The following is an 18,454-nucleotide window of genomic DNA, read 5'->3' as shown; positions in this document are numbered from 1 at the left end:
CAGATGACCATTCATCCAATATTCTCATCATGTGTATGAGGCTTTATTTTGTCTTGTGTGAACTGTACATTCATCTCATTATTGCATGCCCCAAACACACAGCACTTAATACACTCTATACAGAATTACAGTGCAAGATGAGTACACATACAACATCACTCTTTTTAGTTACAGGTTATAACTCATTGTAGGGAGAAAAACATCAGCTCCTAACCTATTTTGATTGGTTGCCCTAATGTATGGGATTGCTGAGCCAGTATAGTTCTGCATGTCAAGTTGCCCATTTCTCCCCTCTGTAGATGTCTGGAGTCTCTATTGTCTGTTTCTTTTGTAAGAGTTGTAAAGAATTTTAACTACCTAATGTGGTGGGAGAGGCTGATCCCATTGCAAGTCTGGGACCAAGGTGGAACTTTTGACAGATTGGGCAGGTAAAGGGAAGACGCTCCGCCCTCTCCTTACCTGAATACAGGTGTATATATATAAACAGACTTTTAAATAATTGATGTGACAGAGGGAGGGAGAGAAACTTCATTATTACTGGTGCCTTCTTAACACAACTTGTACATAGTAGGGGGACATTCAGGGGGGTGTACAAAGAAATCTGGAGACTGAAAGGAGGACGCACTCGCTGATTGATCTTACAGCAAAGATGTTGTACCTGGAAAATAATGCCCAGGCGCAGTACAATGAGGTAAAGTATAAATTTCTATTCTTGCGCAGCATGCAAAAATGTCAAAGACTGGCATATACGGCCAACTCCAATATAACACATATATATATATATATATATATATATATATATATATATATATATATATATATATATATATATATATATATAAATTATGTGTATATAATATAAAACTAACTAGGCGGCTTTTGTACAAGTTGCAGATATTGCAACTCAGTTATATAGTATTTCTGTGCTTTTGCATTTAATGTATATTTTCTTCTAAATATGCATTATTTAATTTTTTTCTGATATTTAGGCATGCATATAGTAATATTTAACCATATACATTCATATTACAGTAGTTACAGTTATTTATATTTCAATATTTCATTTGATTGTACTGTACATGAATTTTGTCTGTACTCAATTTTTACTAAATGCCCTTCATTGAAGCCTTTTATTAAAGGTGAAATAATTCATAGAAGGAGTAACTTAAATGTATCTGGTTACATATTGCAAAATAATGACTTGACATTCTTGTCGGTGAATGTAAAAGGACAGCTGCTGCTCTTATTTGAATGGCCCAGATTGTGCAGTATTGTGTCACGAAACAAAAAGTAAAGTGTTTAGACTACAAAGCTCTAAGTAGTGTATTTAAAATATTTTGCAGCTATTGTTATATGGGAAAAATGTGTCCCTTTTATACTTTTTCTGAAAGTTTGTCGGATTTGATTACAAGAGTATTGAGAATTCCTTTTCACGGGCATCATTTTATTGATCTGGAAACTGTCCAAAGATTTGTATGTCACTTGTTGGCGGCGACTGTATTTGTTCTATAAGCAGGTGGAAAAAGAGATGTGGTTGTTAACAATGATCTAACAGCCACACCGTAAAGGGTTGATTTAGCTTTTAATGAGGTGTTAAATGACAAAAGATTGCTTACTTTGGTTTGACATATAGAAAGGTTAAACCTTTCTATTCACTGATCCCAGTATCTAAATTTTGGAGTAGAGCAATAAGCTATATACAATATAATTTTTACATAATGAGAACCTTTGACATTTTTCCCCTTAGTCATAATAATACGCTCAGCTCCAGTATTGGAATGTGTTTCATGTAACTGAAATCTCCATTTAGGGTAAGGCAGGCTCTTCTCTTCATTAATGGTCAAGGCAGGCGGCTACATTCACCAGTCAATTTTTGAGTGCATCGCAGTTAGCAGGTATTAGGTATTAAAATTAGTTAATATTGGCTTTATCACAGATTGTCGAACATTATTTTTCCAATTGCCAAGTAGCCATCATTTTTCACGTCTGATAAAAGTGGTTGTACTAAATACAACACATGAGCTGGCTTAAAAAATAACTGTAGTTGGTTCTTCATAGAAGATAAGGTCTTTGTGAAAGCATTTAGTAATTCAAGTTTTGGAAGGTGTACAATTTGAAGTTTCTCTAGCCGTTTGTTCTTGATTATCAGTGGAAACAGGCTAAATCATTTAAAGCTGTGGTTTGGGAGATGTTAAATAAGGTGAAGCACAATGTGAACACGTTAGGCTGGCAATACTTTATGCAATATCTTGTGCAATTTTCCTTTAGATTTACCAAAACCATATAATATGAGGTCAAACCTAAACACTTTCAATTTGTATACAATAAGGCAGGCCCTTGCACTACAAAGTTGAAGGTACACCTAAAGGAAATTGAACAACGTTCAATGTATAATGTATGGTCAGCTTAAGCCAAAGTAACCATTGGAAATGATCATGTTATGAGTTGAAAAGTAAATGGCAGTATCCTAAACATGTTTAGTTCACGTTTCTTGTTAAAAAAAAAAAAACATGTTTAGTTCACAGTTCTTTAAGCCAAACAAAACAAGCCAAGACCCAAATTCTCTATAAACCAATTAAATAAAACAATGCAATCCCAGTGAATGAGTTTTGCTAATGCACCAGTTTTTAAAAGATGAGAAGAAGGAAAGGATAATACTGGATGATTAAGGGGTAATAGTGTCCAGGGGGCTGGGAGGAATGGAATTTGTGCTTGTCAACTTTTCCTCCACCCCCATCTGCCTTCAATCTCATAGCACCAGAAAAATGGTAATGCAAACATACCCCTATGCATTCTGTGCTGCCTTTATGTGGGTGCTCTTCTTGTTATTTGGCTGTTCAAAGGAAGCAACCAGCCACAGTTGAAACTATAAATCTGTGTTCCTAGGAACCATTTCACAGCACATAAAATTAAAATACAAACTTATGCTGGCTGCATGCAGTTACAATTCATATACAGGTCTAATTGCTAACTTACCTGCAGTCTAGTATCAGTTCTTTATTTTTTAAATGTTTTAAATTATTTCAACTTTTTGTAAACCCAAAATTTATAACAATTTAGAATGAAAAATCTCTTATAAATAGATTGTTAATCAAAAGAACCAGCTTGCTATGTAAGTCATTTTAAGGCCACTTTCACACTGAACACCGCCCCGTGCTAGCGGTAAAGCACAGCTCATTTTAGCGGCACTTTACTGGCGCTGTGCGGGCAATAGCGGGGCACTTTTAATCCCAAAGAAGGGATTAACAAGGGGTCAAAAGCACCACTGCTGAAGCGCTTTGCAGGCGATTCGGCAGTGCTGCCCATTGATTTAAATAGGCAGGGCATTTTCAGAGCGGTGTATACACTGCTCCCGCACCGCACCAAAGATGCTGTTTGTAGGACTTTTTTCCCGTCCTGCAAGCGCACCTCCCCAGTGTGTAAACACACGGGCTTTCACACTGGGGTGGCTTGAGAGGCGCTTTTCAGGTGCTTTACAGGCGCTATTTTTAGCGCTAAAATGCCTGAAAAGCTTCTTAGTGTGAAAGTGGCCTAAAAGTTGGCTAATGCATTGATAACATGTGGCCAGAGCATTACTTCCAGATGCATTGTTCATCTTCACTTTCTATGAATTTATTGCTTGGTTGAAGATTGGAGAATATAGCATGTATCATTTTTCATTGGCCAGTATATATTAATTTATTAGTCATTTAGGTGTGCTGAGTCCTGTGTCATGTGATAAAAGTTAGTATGTAATGCACAATACACCAAACAAGCATAAGATTACAATATACTCATGCCTACTGTGTGCTGGGGTATATTTGTATAATACATAAACATGCAGTGTATCATAGCATCAAATTGCTTTATAAGAAAGAAAGAAAGAGGAAGAATCTACAACGTGCACACATTGGCAATTTTTAATCCTGGTAAATAAATTAGTAGTAACTCACAGTAACAGTCAACTGACACCCCATATCAGTCTAGAGCAGACAAAACAGTAAAAGTATCTGATTAGGTGTTAAGAGTTACTGTGCAATGTTTCTGTTATGTTCTGTATAAGTTTAGATATGATGCCTTATCCCTGGCAGCAATGGCTTTAATGGTGACAGCCAATCCTCGGTTAAACCAATTTTCCATTTAGTTATCTAATTAACCACACTACATGTCAGGGTAAATGAGTAGGTTAACCAGCTGAGAAGATTGCTTTCAGGTGTGAAAGGCTTAATAGTTATTTTTCTTTTTGTGATTCATGCAATTGTATGCTGTTGTAAAAAGACATCACATGGTTCATTGGCACTTCCATTTTGGACTTACTGATAGTAGTATAGTGGTCAGATGATTCTTTTTTGTCACATCCTGTCATTTATTCAATCACAGCTTGCTTCATGATGGTCTTGATGGTGTAGCCAGACTTGCTTTAAAGTGTGCTAGAGCAGATCGTGGTGGGAGTTATGCATGTGGGTGGGTGTCTATGGGTGAATTGAGATACTGCTTTGAAAGTGCTTCCTTCTTATTATCTGGCCAGTTATGGGAACTGCCTGTGAATCCAAGATACAGCTGGAGATGCTTCAAAACCTTTCATCTCCATTCTTTTTTTTCACATGCAGTCTGTTTGTTCATAACGCTTCACTGCAATGTGATAATTGTTCTAGACATTGTCACATTTGTAAACTTAAGACACTGTCTGCATATATGTATTCAAATCAGATTATTTACTTTATCACCCTACTCAAATTAGCCAAAAACAATAAATGATTGTCACTCAGTGTCTATGAATGTAGATGAATGCCCCCCCCCCCCCCCCCCATTTGGCTAATTTCAAGGGAAGTCATTGGTTAGATTGAACTTTCCCAGCCAGTCACAATTGCTCTTCCACAATAAAGTTGGTGCACACTCTTGTCCAGTATGAGCATGTATGATTTTATTAACACTCTCAAGACTGATCATGAGTGGTCAGACTTTCTGATATCACCTGTCTATGGACACTATAACTCAGGCTGCCCAAAGATGATTATACTTTTCAATGAAAACATTGCCAATTTCTGCCAGTTTAGTAAACATATATCCAGTACAGAGATAACAAGTATGGAGAAAATGGAACAACTGATCCAGCATACAAGAAAATCTCGGCAAATTGTACAAACACATATATATGTTGGCAATCCCTCACTAATGGACCCCTACACATAAGCTAAATTCAGATTAGGAAAATCATGTGTTTGGGTGCCATAAATGTAAATGGTTTAGCAATGTATTTATTGCATACACTGTAAGATTAATATTGATATCGCTGAAGAGAAAGCCCTTCACTAAAATAATTATTCTTTAATAGACAGTGAAATATGGGGACATAAAATTGTCCGCTGATTACTTCTATGGCATAGCATTTTGTTAGAAATGTCTGACTTATGAGTAATACATAATGTTACTCAGGCTGAACCTTTTCTTTAAGAGACTTGTTCTAGTGTTCATGAGATTTAAACTTTCAGTTATGCCCTGCAGGTGCTTTTCTATGACATGGAATGTGGTAGAGAGAGTCTAGTCTTTGCCCTTTAAATTCCAGCCCTTAAGGCACAGAAGGATGCTGCAGATATACCCACAATGAGAAAGAACTTAATGTTAAAGCCTGCCTCCTTAAATTATCCTTTGAATGTCGTTAGCAGGAGACAAAATTGCTTTGGATTAAAGGTTTGAATTAAATCATTATGGAGTCAGAGTGTATTTTTGCATGGCATTGCTGCATATGTATTGCAGTATGTGTATTGAGAATGTGCATAATAAGGTTAAGACATAATGTGGCTCTTCCAGGAGGCTTAGGGTTAGCAAGATGTGGACATTTGTTTATTTTGTCATGAGATCTTTGCTCTTGAATTTGTTCAGGTTTTCACCTGGATCAGACTATGAGTTTCACACTTCCTGCCCTCAGTACTCCTGCCTGTCTTGTTGTTGACATTTCTTTTGTTAAGTAAGCAATGTGAGAGCGTCTGATGCTGGCCCCTTCTCAGTGGGCATCACACTATCCTAGACTAAGCTTTTCATCTAACCTTCCGAAACACAATCCCTAAGATTCCTCTCTACTGATGACTTTAAAGTCTAGGCCAAAAACATCTTGTGTTTTCTGTCTCATTACTTTGATGATATGTAGGAAAACTTAAGAATATGTCCATGTGTTTCATCCGGAGGTATGAAACACAAAACAATTGGTCATTGTCAATGTATTTCTGTATTTATAGTTTAAATGAGGAAACTTTTGTCCTGATAATTGACAAGTACTGAAGGTATGAATCAGTATAGACCTGAACAACTGTTACCCAGAACTAGGAGCCATCTTTAAACACCTAGGGACCTGTACTGTGTAACTTTCATATGACTATATAGGAGCAAAAAGATGCAAAGTTAGGTAACAGTTAAATGGAAAATATTTTTTCTGTTAATTCTGAACTGACTTCATTTTAATAATAAACAGAAAGGGCTGAATGTTCCCAAGGTTTGCCTGCATTGTGGTAGCTGCTTCTGTCGCAATGGAGGCAAGTCATGGTTATGGAGCTGACAGATGTTGGCCTGAGAAGGGGGAGGGAGCATTTTGGCATGGGATTCTCCCCAACATTCTGATATAGCTATTGCCAATGGAAAAATGGGCAGTGAAATGCAGAGACTATCATTATGTTAAGCCAACACTACCTGAGAATGTAGCAGCTAATGTGGCTGTATTGACAGCTGGCATTGCATGAGACAGACTGAGCTGAGTGTGACTTTCTCACACGCCAACAGGACTTAGCTCAGTCTGTGCTGTGAAACACTGGTTGCCAACACAGTCACATTAGGTGCTATGTTCTCATGCACTGTTGGCTTTACCTAACAATAGCCCAAGCATTTCAGTGGCTGCCACCCCACTGGTATTCGTTTTCAATGACCTGGTTAGGGACACCATTAAAAAACATGAGGTTCTGTACAGCTTACCTGATATGCCCCTGTAAGTGTGAACCCAGAAATGCACTTTCTGACACTGCTCCACTACAGCCCTGAGTTCGAGCCTCACGTGCATCTTTTTTGGAACTCTTACCTTTTGGGTGGAGGTGGTATTGCTAGTAATAATTGTCCTAAGGCAAAAAAGGATCCCTGGGAAGATTCCACAGCACTGCTATAACATGACAAATCTTGCCTGATCTGACACTGCAACCATAATCCAGTGGGCGATGCCATCCACTATACATATCCTATACATATCCAGTATGGATTATACTCTGTGCCCACATTTATACCATAATTTAAATACATCATGCCCACAATGGGCTATTTGCATCATATGCAGAATATATACAATATACATTACAAAGAGGCTAACAGGGCCTCACTATATTCACTGTGAACACAGCTACACATTCTATAGACATCATAGAGAAAGAGCGCTGCGAGCAGAGGTGCCAGGCACAGCCTTTCCTGTGCCCATAGGTAGCACCGTATTAGGCCTATAACAAGGACTATTAGAAAATATTCTGTGCCCTCTGGTATGTTTCATAGTGTGACTATACTAAGCACATACAGGTAAGCCCTTGCCAGCTTCCACCTGCTGCTTCTTTACGCCAACTAATGTATACATCTAGTCTCTGCTGTGCCACAGTCCTCTGGAAGCTTCAACCTTCTGCTTCTCTATACCCATCAATGCATGCAACTAGTCACCACTGTCCCACAGCCCTTTGCCAGGTAGAACTGCTTTTCTATAGCCACACCAAGCTTTGCCACAGCCCTCTGTCTGCTGCTACTCTATAACCACCTGTTTATGTGTACAAGTTATCAGTGTGCAAAAAGACCAGTTTCCTCATCATAGTTGCTGCTATTCCACCATGTTCTTCTCTAGCAAATGGAGACTTCCAGTGACTACCTTTCTATTGCCTACTGACAGGACATTGTATGCACATCAGGATTCCAGTGCAGAAGAGACCCTGGTGTAGCCTCGCCCACGTTTTTACTGCAGTAGTTTTTTGTCATACAGCTGGGCCTGGGACCCTCTGATGACCCAAAGGAAGCCCAGGCCTGATACAGATGGACTGCCCTGCACTGAACAGTGGCCCTGGACTCAGTCAATGGTGAATTTTTTTATTTGCTATGGTGACCTAGCAAACAAGAATTGTCCATCTCTGAATTGGTGACAATTAGAATAGCATTAGTTTAGCTGAAACAACATCTTACTTGGTTGTGTACTCCATGCAATTCTGTGACCTAGTAAATTATAAAAGTTAAAATGCATATATACCCAACTGATCATAATGAGTAGAAATTAGCACGTGAATAGTGATGGATCAAGATTTGTCCTGGTTTGTCCCAGTTTAAAAATACTCATATCAGGGCAAACACATTTCAGATGTCACTTTATTCTCTAAAGAAAAAAAAACACACCCTGAACCAGGGTAATATATTGACAAATTGTATTAGAACCAAAACAAAATTACTTAAAATGCCTGAATCATGTTTTCTGAAAATTGAGGTAATTCCTGTTAAGCAATACCAGTTCTTCTGAATCACGTCTTTCCTTCAAAATGCCATACAAGGAAGAGAAAAGGATACAGCACTTCCTTTGAAATTCAATTTTTAGGCTTTGAGCTTAAAAGGTGGGTCAACTGTGCTTTTGTGAGTCTATAAAATGACAGACTACTTGACTCACCCACTTTTAAACTGTCTTGTTCTATGCCTAAACTTCCTGATGATTCATCCAAAAGACTTTAACTAATGGTGTTTTAGACATAATATTGCTCTGGTTGCTATCCATTTTTCTCTCTTATGGTTCAAAAACCGACTATTTATTAGTTACTATACTTGTCTAAATCTGGACTAGCCTAACACATGTATGTTATGAAGACACACTGGCAGGAGGGCACTAACATAGACACAGGTGAAGGCTTTGACCATCTTTTATTGCAAACACCAACAAAGTACAAACACATCATTCCATGGCTAGATCCAGTCTTTTGAGAAGCCAATTCTTACATTTCCAAATAGGTTTTTGCTCAAACCTGTCTTTTAGAAAGTCCTACTCTTCTTACTTCTGGAACAAACTGAAAAAATAGCAAGTCTTTTCACCTGTATCTCTATGTAATTTATCTGATAAGGATATTGACACATTACTTGGTCTTTTGACCAAACTTCACTAACCAGACCTCCTGCCAACCTCAAACCTTTATGTGAAGTACTGCTATCTTAAATACTCAAATTCTGCAATATGTGATGACATACAAGTATCACAAATCCTTATAAAAGATGCTTCACTGTTCTGTTACTGAAGGGAATATGTGCCTGCTTTACCCAGTAACTACTTTTCCATTTGGACATATTTTCTGTTACTGAAGGGAATATGTGCCTGCTTTACCCTGTAACTACTTTTCCATTTGGACATATTTTCTTCTATATTTTACCTTTAGCATCTTTCCATGTGCCTTGTGCCATCAGTAAGACAGGGAGAGATTTGAGTGACTGAAGGAGAACCCACCAAAACCCACCTTCTACACAACAGCAAACAAAGGAGATCTACTTGCCCCCACCCCCTTAACATGTATGCATAGCCCATTAAAATGAATGCCAATTTCTCACTCACAGTTTGAGCCACCTTAATGAAACGTTTCTATGTTACACTAAGGTTTAGGCTGTGATACTGATGAATTAAATGTGAACATTTTCCCAATTGGGCACCTTAAACATATTCACCTGTGGTTAAGGAACTAAACAAAATTCACAGATAATCTCTCTTTTTGCCATCTGTCATGCGTTAGGGAGTGTCCTAATGTGCACTTTTACATCTCTGATCTCCAAAACTGCCTTTCAGTTGTTTCTTTTGAAAGTATTTTATTAACTAGAGCTTCCCTGTTTGTTTTTAATATTTAAGCAGTCAGACTGGTTCTCATAATTGTTAAATTTAATGCATATAATCTTGAAATGGCAGATTAACACCCATGGGTTGTTAGGTCACTTTCTTTTTTTTAAAAAAAACATTGTGAAAGTAAAGAATTCTCACTGTAATGTAAAGGGCTATTTGCGATATGATTTATTTTTATGTAAGCTAGAACTATTGATGGTATACTTTTAGACCTAAAAATAAAGAGATCATGTGGTGAAAAAGCTAATTTGGTTTAATTTATTTAAAAAAATTAGTGAAAGAACATTTCATACATACTGCATTGATTCATAGCATCCAATCATAATCAATTATTTTATTTTACAAGTCTCATTTTACAATACATGAGTCTGATTGGTTACTTTTGGGTAACACAGACCATCTGAGAGAACTCTTGCGTCACACAGGTTAACCTTGCCTTGTTGCTCTTAAAGATTTTCCCCATAAAAATGATATTCTTTGCTCTCATTGCATGTGCACAGGAATAAAATGTTGCACTGAGTGAGGATAAAGAGTGATTAGAGTAAATATTCATAAATCTCTGCTTCTGTTAAAGTTCTATGACCTGTGCACCTCAGGCCAGGACTGTATTGTGATATCTTGCTGGCCTAAGCAAATCTCAATGATGATGCCATATTGTACAAATTCCTCTCATTGTGTCTAGTGAATATTCTGCAGATGGTTTTTCATGCTCACAAGCAGTTTTTCAGCAATATACAGTACTGTGTTAATCCTAGTGTCATGTACATCATGGTTTCTGTCATTTCATCTAGCTTTTCTGTGTTCTTTTTCTAGCCTCAATATACAAATTTGGGGTTGCTGAATAGCATGGAACAACAGATACAGAATGGCTCATCTTCTACAAGCCCATACACCAATGAGCATGCTCAAAACAGTGTGACAGCACCATCTCCATATGCTCAGCCAAGTTCCACATTTGATGCCATGTCTCCTTCTCCTGCCATCCCATCAAATACAGATTACCCAGGACCTCACAGCTTTGACGTTTCATTTCAGCAGTCTAGCACAGCAAAATCTGCCACTTGGACGGTAAGCCAACAACTTATTTTAGTTTTGGACAGAGTAAAGAACTGTTAGGACCCAAATCAGTTTTTTTTTTCTGGGGATTTTTTCTCAGTTTAAGTCCTAGGGACAATGGTTCTACCACACTGGAAATGAGCAAACATGTTTTTTTCTGTCTGTTGTTTTTGGAGATTTCCCCTCACTTCCTGTCTGGTGAAACTTTTGTCATCCAGACAGGAAGTGAGGGTAAAACTCTTTAAGGGTCTGAAAGATTCACCTCCAGTCTTTTTCTTTACCCCAAAATATATCACTATTGTATCCGAAAGTGGCATTCAGTGCGTTTAGTTTGTGCATCTATTTTTGTTAATCTCCTAATTTGTGCCTCTTCCTTGTTTGCCTCACTTTAAAAAACCAAAGGTATGTTCAACTATTCATATTTGGTTCAGCTGACTACAGCCTTAAATAGAAGATGGTGGTAGAGGAAGCTTTTTCTTCCACAAAACTACTAACTAAGCAAAGGTTTAGGCCATGAATTAAGGATAAAATAGATTTTCCTGAAAAGGCTTTCACTGGAATAGAAAGTTAAGAATGTCTGACAAGTTCACTGAGTCATTACTACTGTGTAGTTAGTGGCATTATGAAGAACATATAATTAGCAGCGTATGATTTATTTCCTTGTGTATGGTGAGACAGTGACAATACTCAGATTCCCATGTTTGACAATCACTTGATACCCTCCCAGATATTTGGTAGACAAAGATGAGACATGAATGTTGAGATGTGAATGTGTTACACCTGGAATTGTTGTGCACTCACCAGCTAAAGTAATCCGCCCACTACTGATAGGCAAAACAGCTCTAAATTATTATTTATTTCCAAACATGCTCTACATCACATGCCTTTAGTAGAACCTGTTTAAGGTTCTAGTAGAACCTGTTTAAGGTGACACATACATTTTAGCCATCAGGCTATAAAGTATATACCATGTTTACAAAACTGAAACATCTTACACGGCATTTGAGGCAAAAACATGTAAGAAAAATTGAAGAATGTGAAATCCAAGCATTATGGTTGACAAGGTTATAAAATGGTCAAAGACTCAAGATGCCAGTCAAACCTGTGCTAATCCAGTCATCTGAAGTTGTCTTGGTTCAACTTCATGCTAACTTCAAACACTTAGAGATCTGAGCATTGATGTTTATACAATAGTGTGGAAAGGAGGGGGGCACATGCAGACATTTACAATCATTGGCTTCTCTTGGACATCCGGCATAATTCCTTAGCCCATCAGTGTCTGCAGGGTCCACAGATAAGTACCAACCAATGCAACAACCAACTAGTGTCTGTTTGTACATTTACTTCTGAGATGCATATACATAGTCAGTAAGGTTGAAAAAAGACACCAGTCCATCTAGTTTAACCTGTGTTATGTTTGTGCCTGTGTTTATGTCAATAGTAAATCGAATATCCCTGTATGTTGTGATAGTTAAGATGCCCATCTAATAGTTTTTCTTTAAACTATAGATGCTCCCTGCTGATACCACTACTTGTGGAAGAGAATTCCACTTCCTTACTGCTCTGAAAGTAAAGAACCCTGTACGCAGTTTAAGGTTAAATCGCTTCTATTACAATTTCAATAAATGTCTTTTTAAACTCCCTTTCACTGAAAAGTTTTTTCCCTATGCTTCACCAGTAAGGTATTTGTATATCGCTATCATATCCGCTCTCAAGCGTCTCTTCTCCAGCGAGAATACGTTCAATGCTTGTAGTCTTTCCCCATATCTGAGATCCTCTAGTCCCTTTATTAGCTTTGTTGCCCTTCTCTGAACTCATTCCAGTTCCAGTGCATCCTTCTTGAGGACTGGTGCCCAGAACTATGCCTACCCTGTCTGGCTGATAAAAATGTTTCTAAAGTTGATGATGAGCATGATCTAACCTCCCTCAGGCACCACTGTCTGCTATCACACACAAAAACATGAACACTTGGCTTGGTTAAACATAATTTTTAGGCCTGTGCAATTGAGAAGTGTAAACTCTGGGTAGACACTAGTGCTGTTGCTTAACTTGGAGAGCAGTGGGACATAATCAGCCAGGTTTGGCAACTGTCTTCCAATGGACATAGACAGACACAATTCAACCACCTTTAGGCATCTAGGTCCCTAAACACATTATAAGTCCATGAAGTAGGCTAAGTACAGACACATCTAGCTATCTTCAATTTGAAATACGTTCCTAGGCAAAATGTTATTTTTTTGTTAGTGATGTTATATCATTTTTGTGCTGGAAGAGTTAGAACATGTTTACATATAGCAATAACAATCTCTTTACATAAACTTGAATGCCATGAAACTTTCAAATACAAGATATTCAGATGACATTGCCTGTTAATTGTAGAAAGGTGGTGTCACTTGGCACAGAAAGTTGGTTGTGCTGGAATAAACCAGTTATTCACGTTCACAATATATTTTCGTGATTATACTACATTATAATTTCAGGGAAATTGTTGTATTTTATTTACACTGTAAATCACTCTGTTCTTCGACAGTTATGACATTTCTGACCTCCTCCTATATTATGAAAAGACATAATGAAGTGTGTTTTGTTTTCATACATTAAGCAGACCTTCATCCTAAACACAGTTTCATATTCTCCTGGATTTTCCCCCCTCCCTCTCTCACAATTGGAATATAATATTTAATTTTTTTATTTTGTGCTGTCTAGTGTCACTTTCTACATTTCTCACGCAGGCAAGAATGATGTTTCTACCCCCCCTCCCCCCTTCCAGATTGTGCATGTGTGCAGATGTGCCACAGGGCTTTCAGTCCTAAGTGAGCCCATCTGCATACGTGGAGTTCCCATATCTGTACATTTGCAAATTTCCCCAAGCATGCGCAAAGATGGCTATTATGGAAGTCCCAAACCATCTCTGCTTCTGTGCATGTGCAGAAAATCTACTGCGTGTGCACAGATATGCCAAAGGGCTCTTCCATGACAGAGCCACTAAAGAAGCCACTGAAGTTCCTTTTTAAATACTTCTAAGAATGAAAAAATCCTCAAGATGCAACAAATGCTTATTTTTTGTCTGTTCTATGTGACATATGTTGACATGGTCTTGGCTATTTTAGTGCAGGATGCCAAATGCATTGAGATTTTTTTTATTGAACAATGTGTAATTGATAAGGCGAGGTTGGTTACCATTTGAAGCGAAACTTTTTTTGGTTTTAGCCAGTGGGAAATGGTTATAACATTAGGTTTTATTGCTATATGTGTCCCCGCTGTGGAGTTTCCTTCTAACTTTTTGTGCTGGTGATCATACAGGAAGTGAGGAGAACTTCCCAACAGGAACACAGAAATCAAACCTACAAAAAAACTATTAGAGGTTCTCACCCTACCCCAATCCACTTTAAAATGTTTTATTACAGTCAATGAGTGCTATGAAAAAATGTTGCTCTCTTTGTGCCAAGGACCAGACAGGAAAAGACAGAAAATAGGACCAGACAGGAAAAGACAGAAAATATTTCAAATGGTTACAGAAACAGCAATAAAATCTTGACACTGACAGTTTCCAACTACTCCTTACTTCATGCACAACTAACATATTAGGTTTTGACTGAAGTTGTATTTTGAGATAAAATTATTTTATCATGGCAATACAACTACATTTGAATTCTTCATCACCTGTAAATTGTGAAATAATGAATTGTAGGAAAAGTATGTGAAAGTGTATATGAATATTGTGACCGAGCAAGGCCCTGCCACTGTGTAAAAGTAGGCACAAGTGACACAGGGTTTACAAGAATGCAGAGTGGCCCTTATTCCAAACCATTGGAAACAGTCAACCATACCCACATTACGACAATGGCTTCTGGAGGTTGATCACATAAATTTTATTGGAGGATCTTACATATTCCCTAAGAGATAAGGCGGATCTGTCAAATACACATCTGCTTATGCGGAAATCATGTCTCAACCATCGTAATATATTGTTTGCTATTTGTTACATAGAGGGATTTGACTGAGGCGGACGATTCCCCCCCCCCCACTCTTTCCACCCACCCCCCTCTTATACCATCTCCTCCCTCATCTTTTCTTTTTCTAGATTTCTTACTTTTCTGGTCTCATTTTACTCTCTGTAAGTTATTTACGCTAATAAGGGTTACCTTGAATATACTTATGATAACTTCCTCTTAATGCGTTCTTCTCGGACAAGTTACTTTATATGGCTAAATGATGGAATCCTGCGATTCTGGGACATATTTAAAAGTCACAGAACGACTGATATTGAGATAACCTAAGGTATTTGTCTATATTAAGCAGATCACTGATTGATAGAATGTCAAGAGACCTACTTACTGTGTTGTTTACATTTATTTGTATTGTGAATTTTGCTCCTTAATAAAAAACATATTAAATAACAAAAAAACAAGAATGCAGAGTGCGGAATATTAATTTTGAGTACAGAAAACTGTTTTTTCAGTTTTCCCTGGGTTTTCTAATTCCTGGTTGGGTTCTTTGGAGGTTTCAAAGAGCTTTGGGAGGGAAGAAGCCTCCAACCCAGTGTCCAGGTCTTGGTGGAGAGCAGCAGGATCTGTGTACAGGTGTGCACAGCCTTTACAATCAAAGGCTGACAGCAGGTCAGGGTTCCTATTAGGAGATAAGTGTGCTCTACCATACCCATGTTATAGTCAGGAGGTTCTGTGTCTAGAGGACCGAGATAGTTGAAATGACTGAGTGAGTCTAGGGCAGTGGTCATCAACCCTGTCCTCAGGGCCCACTAACAGGCCAGGTTTTCAAGATAACTGAAATACATCACAGGTGATATAATTTGCTGCTCAGTGATTGTAGTATTCTAGTCTGCATCTCCCTAAGGTAATACATAAAACCTGGCCTGTTAGTGGGCCCTGAGGACAGGGTTGATGACCACTGGTCTAGGGGACTGAGAAAACAGAGAGAGAGGCCAGGGAGTGGGCCCATGCAGCAGGGAGCTGCAACTAAATAGAGCTGAGAAAGCTGAAGTTGGAGTATGTGAGCACAGGTGTGCTGTTAGTCTGCTTGGAGGATCACAGCACAAGGCCTGAGCCGCAAGGGCTACAAAAAGAAGGAGCCAGGAGGCTTAGTATTATTTTGACCTTTTTCTGCCTGGAATGCTGTGTGAAGCTGACACCCCTGCATGGGAAAACCTGTTGTAAGAAAAGTTTCCTTTATTTTTAAATAAAAGTGGGCCATCAAGTTCTGAAAATGCACTAGATGATTGGCATGAACTCACTAACAAGCTCTACACCATTGATTTAACTTTCCCAACATCACACTATCCTCTTCCCAAATAAGTAAATAAGTGATGTGGAAAGGCAGAAATTGGTCTGTGGATTTTCCAAGTTAAAAAGAAAAAAATCTGACTGCAGTTTAAGTTCTAACATAACTTTCAAAATATTAAGAAACAGTAGGTTTTCCTTTATACCTTTAATGGAATTTATATGCTAATGTTCCTTGCAGTGAAAGAAAATATGGGGTATATTTTATCTGAATAAGAAAGGTGATTATAAACCAAAATATGTCTATAAAATTATCATATGCATATGTGTCATATACAAAAAGTGTTGCTTAGAGATGCAAGAGCACACAAGGTTATATCTTCGGAAAATACACCCTAGGCTTCAGAGTACACTGTGATGTTCATCATATATACCGTAATTGTCATGCATGAAAACAGACCCCACCCCATATCATTATAGAAAATGCAACTGGAAGCCTGGATTAAAACTGCTTTCAGCACATTAAAAAATGAAATCACTGTGTGAAGATGAACAATAAATACATTCCAAGGCCTGTGGCAATATTAGGCTGAGATTTGAGTTTACAAGCCAAATGTAGACTGCAGACATAACACATAAAAATGTTTCCCAACGTTACTAAAAGTGCCAGCTTATTGGATTACCAAACATGACAGAAGTCAGGATTTTGTTGGTCTCTTTCTTTTGGTTAATAAATACAGCTAGTGCTTGTCTGGAAGAAGCATTTACCTTGTACGTATCCTGCTTTTAATTTTGTCTTTTTTTTTTTTTTACAAGGGAAAAGGATGTGACTTTTTGTCTGCTTTCATGTTAACTCTGCAAACTTTTTGGTGATCAGACAGGTGGTCAGAACATTAGCTCCTGGCTTTTAACTTGCTATAAAACAGGAGCACCTGGTTTCTTGTCTGTTGCCAAGTAATAATTTAAAGATTTTCCATCTACCTTGAAGATACCATCGCTAGCAATTCATATTGTACAGCCATTTGTTTTGTTCTTACTTCTGCGTTAATATATGTAACCATCCAGGTGACACCAACCATAAGGTCCAGTATCACCTAATAGTGGCATTGTCCTTTTTTATTTTAAAGCTATGTGCCATCAACATTTAATACTAAAAAAAAACTTTAAAATCAAACCTCTTAAATCAAAAAGTGAATTTTAGTTAAAGGTGAATAGTAGTGGTGTGTGGTGGCCACTTATTGTATCCTTATACATCTTGGAGGCTCAAGTACAAGAGCCTCCCAACATAATTCCTGTCTCTGATATTTACCTTGGATTCCTACTACTCCTGCAAAATCTAGTGAATTCACTCTCTTACTGTTGCATTCTCTAGAAGATAACATATATTAAAAATACAAAAGGGAAAGTTAGGTTCCTAGCCTAAAAACCTAAGAAACTATGTATTAGTTTAATTCCTTAGCATCTACAAAAAACTAAAACCTCTGTTTGGGTATGTTGACCCTTTAAATGTTATGAAAGGGAAAGTACATTGCAGCAAAGATGGGCAGTCTAAGATACGTTTATTTTATCGCAAAAGTCAGAAGAGACTAGCAAAAACATTATTCTGCACCAAAAGTTTATATAAATTTGGGATGCAAGTGCAACAACTCCCATCCATACCTCCCCGACGTTTACATTTTATAGCTGTCTTGATTATAAATAAAACACTAAAGTACAGAATTTTTTTCTATTAGCAAAAAAATTAATTCAACATAACTATTGATCAGCTATTATGTTTAACTTCCTATTTACTATAAAGCTGGCCATACATGGTTCATTTTTTTGTTCAGCCAGCAGGTTGAATGAAACAATCTGAACCAATTATCCATCCACACATTTGAGATAGATGGGGAAATCCTTCCCACTGCGCTATTGTATTGTGACAACGGGGAGACTCCCCCACTGTCAGAATACACAGATCAGTGATACAGCGCTGATGAAACGGCCTTTACATAACAGAGCTGTTAAAAAGCATTCGATAGGTAGATCTACTTCTGTTCAACAGCAGTGGCCACACATGAATGGAAATTCGGCCGTGCCTGCTGAACTGTCCAAATTTAGATCCGTGTATGGCCAGCTTAAGGTGGCCAAAGATGAAATTGCTATGGGTTACTGCATTTTATATACAGTTATTGCCCTTTGCACTGCTATAGTAAATAACCCTGTGTAGGGTTCATTGTTTATATCATATCATTTTGTAACAACTAGGCATGTAGACAGCCCATATAGTTCTAAGTTCCTGTAGGAAAGTATTTTATGCCACTATTAATAA

General features: G+C 37.8%; 1 protein-coding gene across 7 annotated transcripts in view; it reads left to right on the top strand.

Annotated features, from left to right (window-relative positions):
• Positions 1–477: 477 nt before the first annotated feature.
• Positions 478–18,454, top strand: part of TP63 (tumor protein p63) — a 65,013-nt gene continuing 47,036 nt past the window's right edge. For 3 of the 7 annotated variants that reach the window (XM_073626402.1, XM_073626400.1, XM_073626406.1), the window contains exons 1-3: positions 479–691; positions 7,886–8,069; positions 10,664–10,918. In XM_073626402.1, coding sequence (XP_073482503.1) covers positions 7,995–8,069; positions 10,664–10,918 — 330 coding nt within the window. In that variant the 5' untranslated portion in view covers positions 479–691; positions 7,886–7,994. Of the gene's footprint in view, positions 692–7,885; positions 8,070–10,663; positions 10,919–18,454 lie in introns of all 7 variants that reach the window. The other 4 variants (XM_073626405.1, XM_073626403.1, XM_073626407.1 and 1 more) reach the window with 2 other exon arrangements.

The sequence above is a fragment of the Aquarana catesbeiana genome, linkage group LG04 (assembly GCF_042186555.1).
Source record: "Aquarana catesbeiana isolate 2022-GZ linkage group LG04, ASM4218655v1, whole genome shotgun sequence".
In the NCBI taxonomy this organism is placed as follows: domain Eukaryota; kingdom Metazoa; phylum Chordata; class Amphibia; order Anura; family Ranidae; genus Aquarana; species Aquarana catesbeiana.
This window is presented reverse-complemented; position numbering and strand designations above follow the sequence as displayed.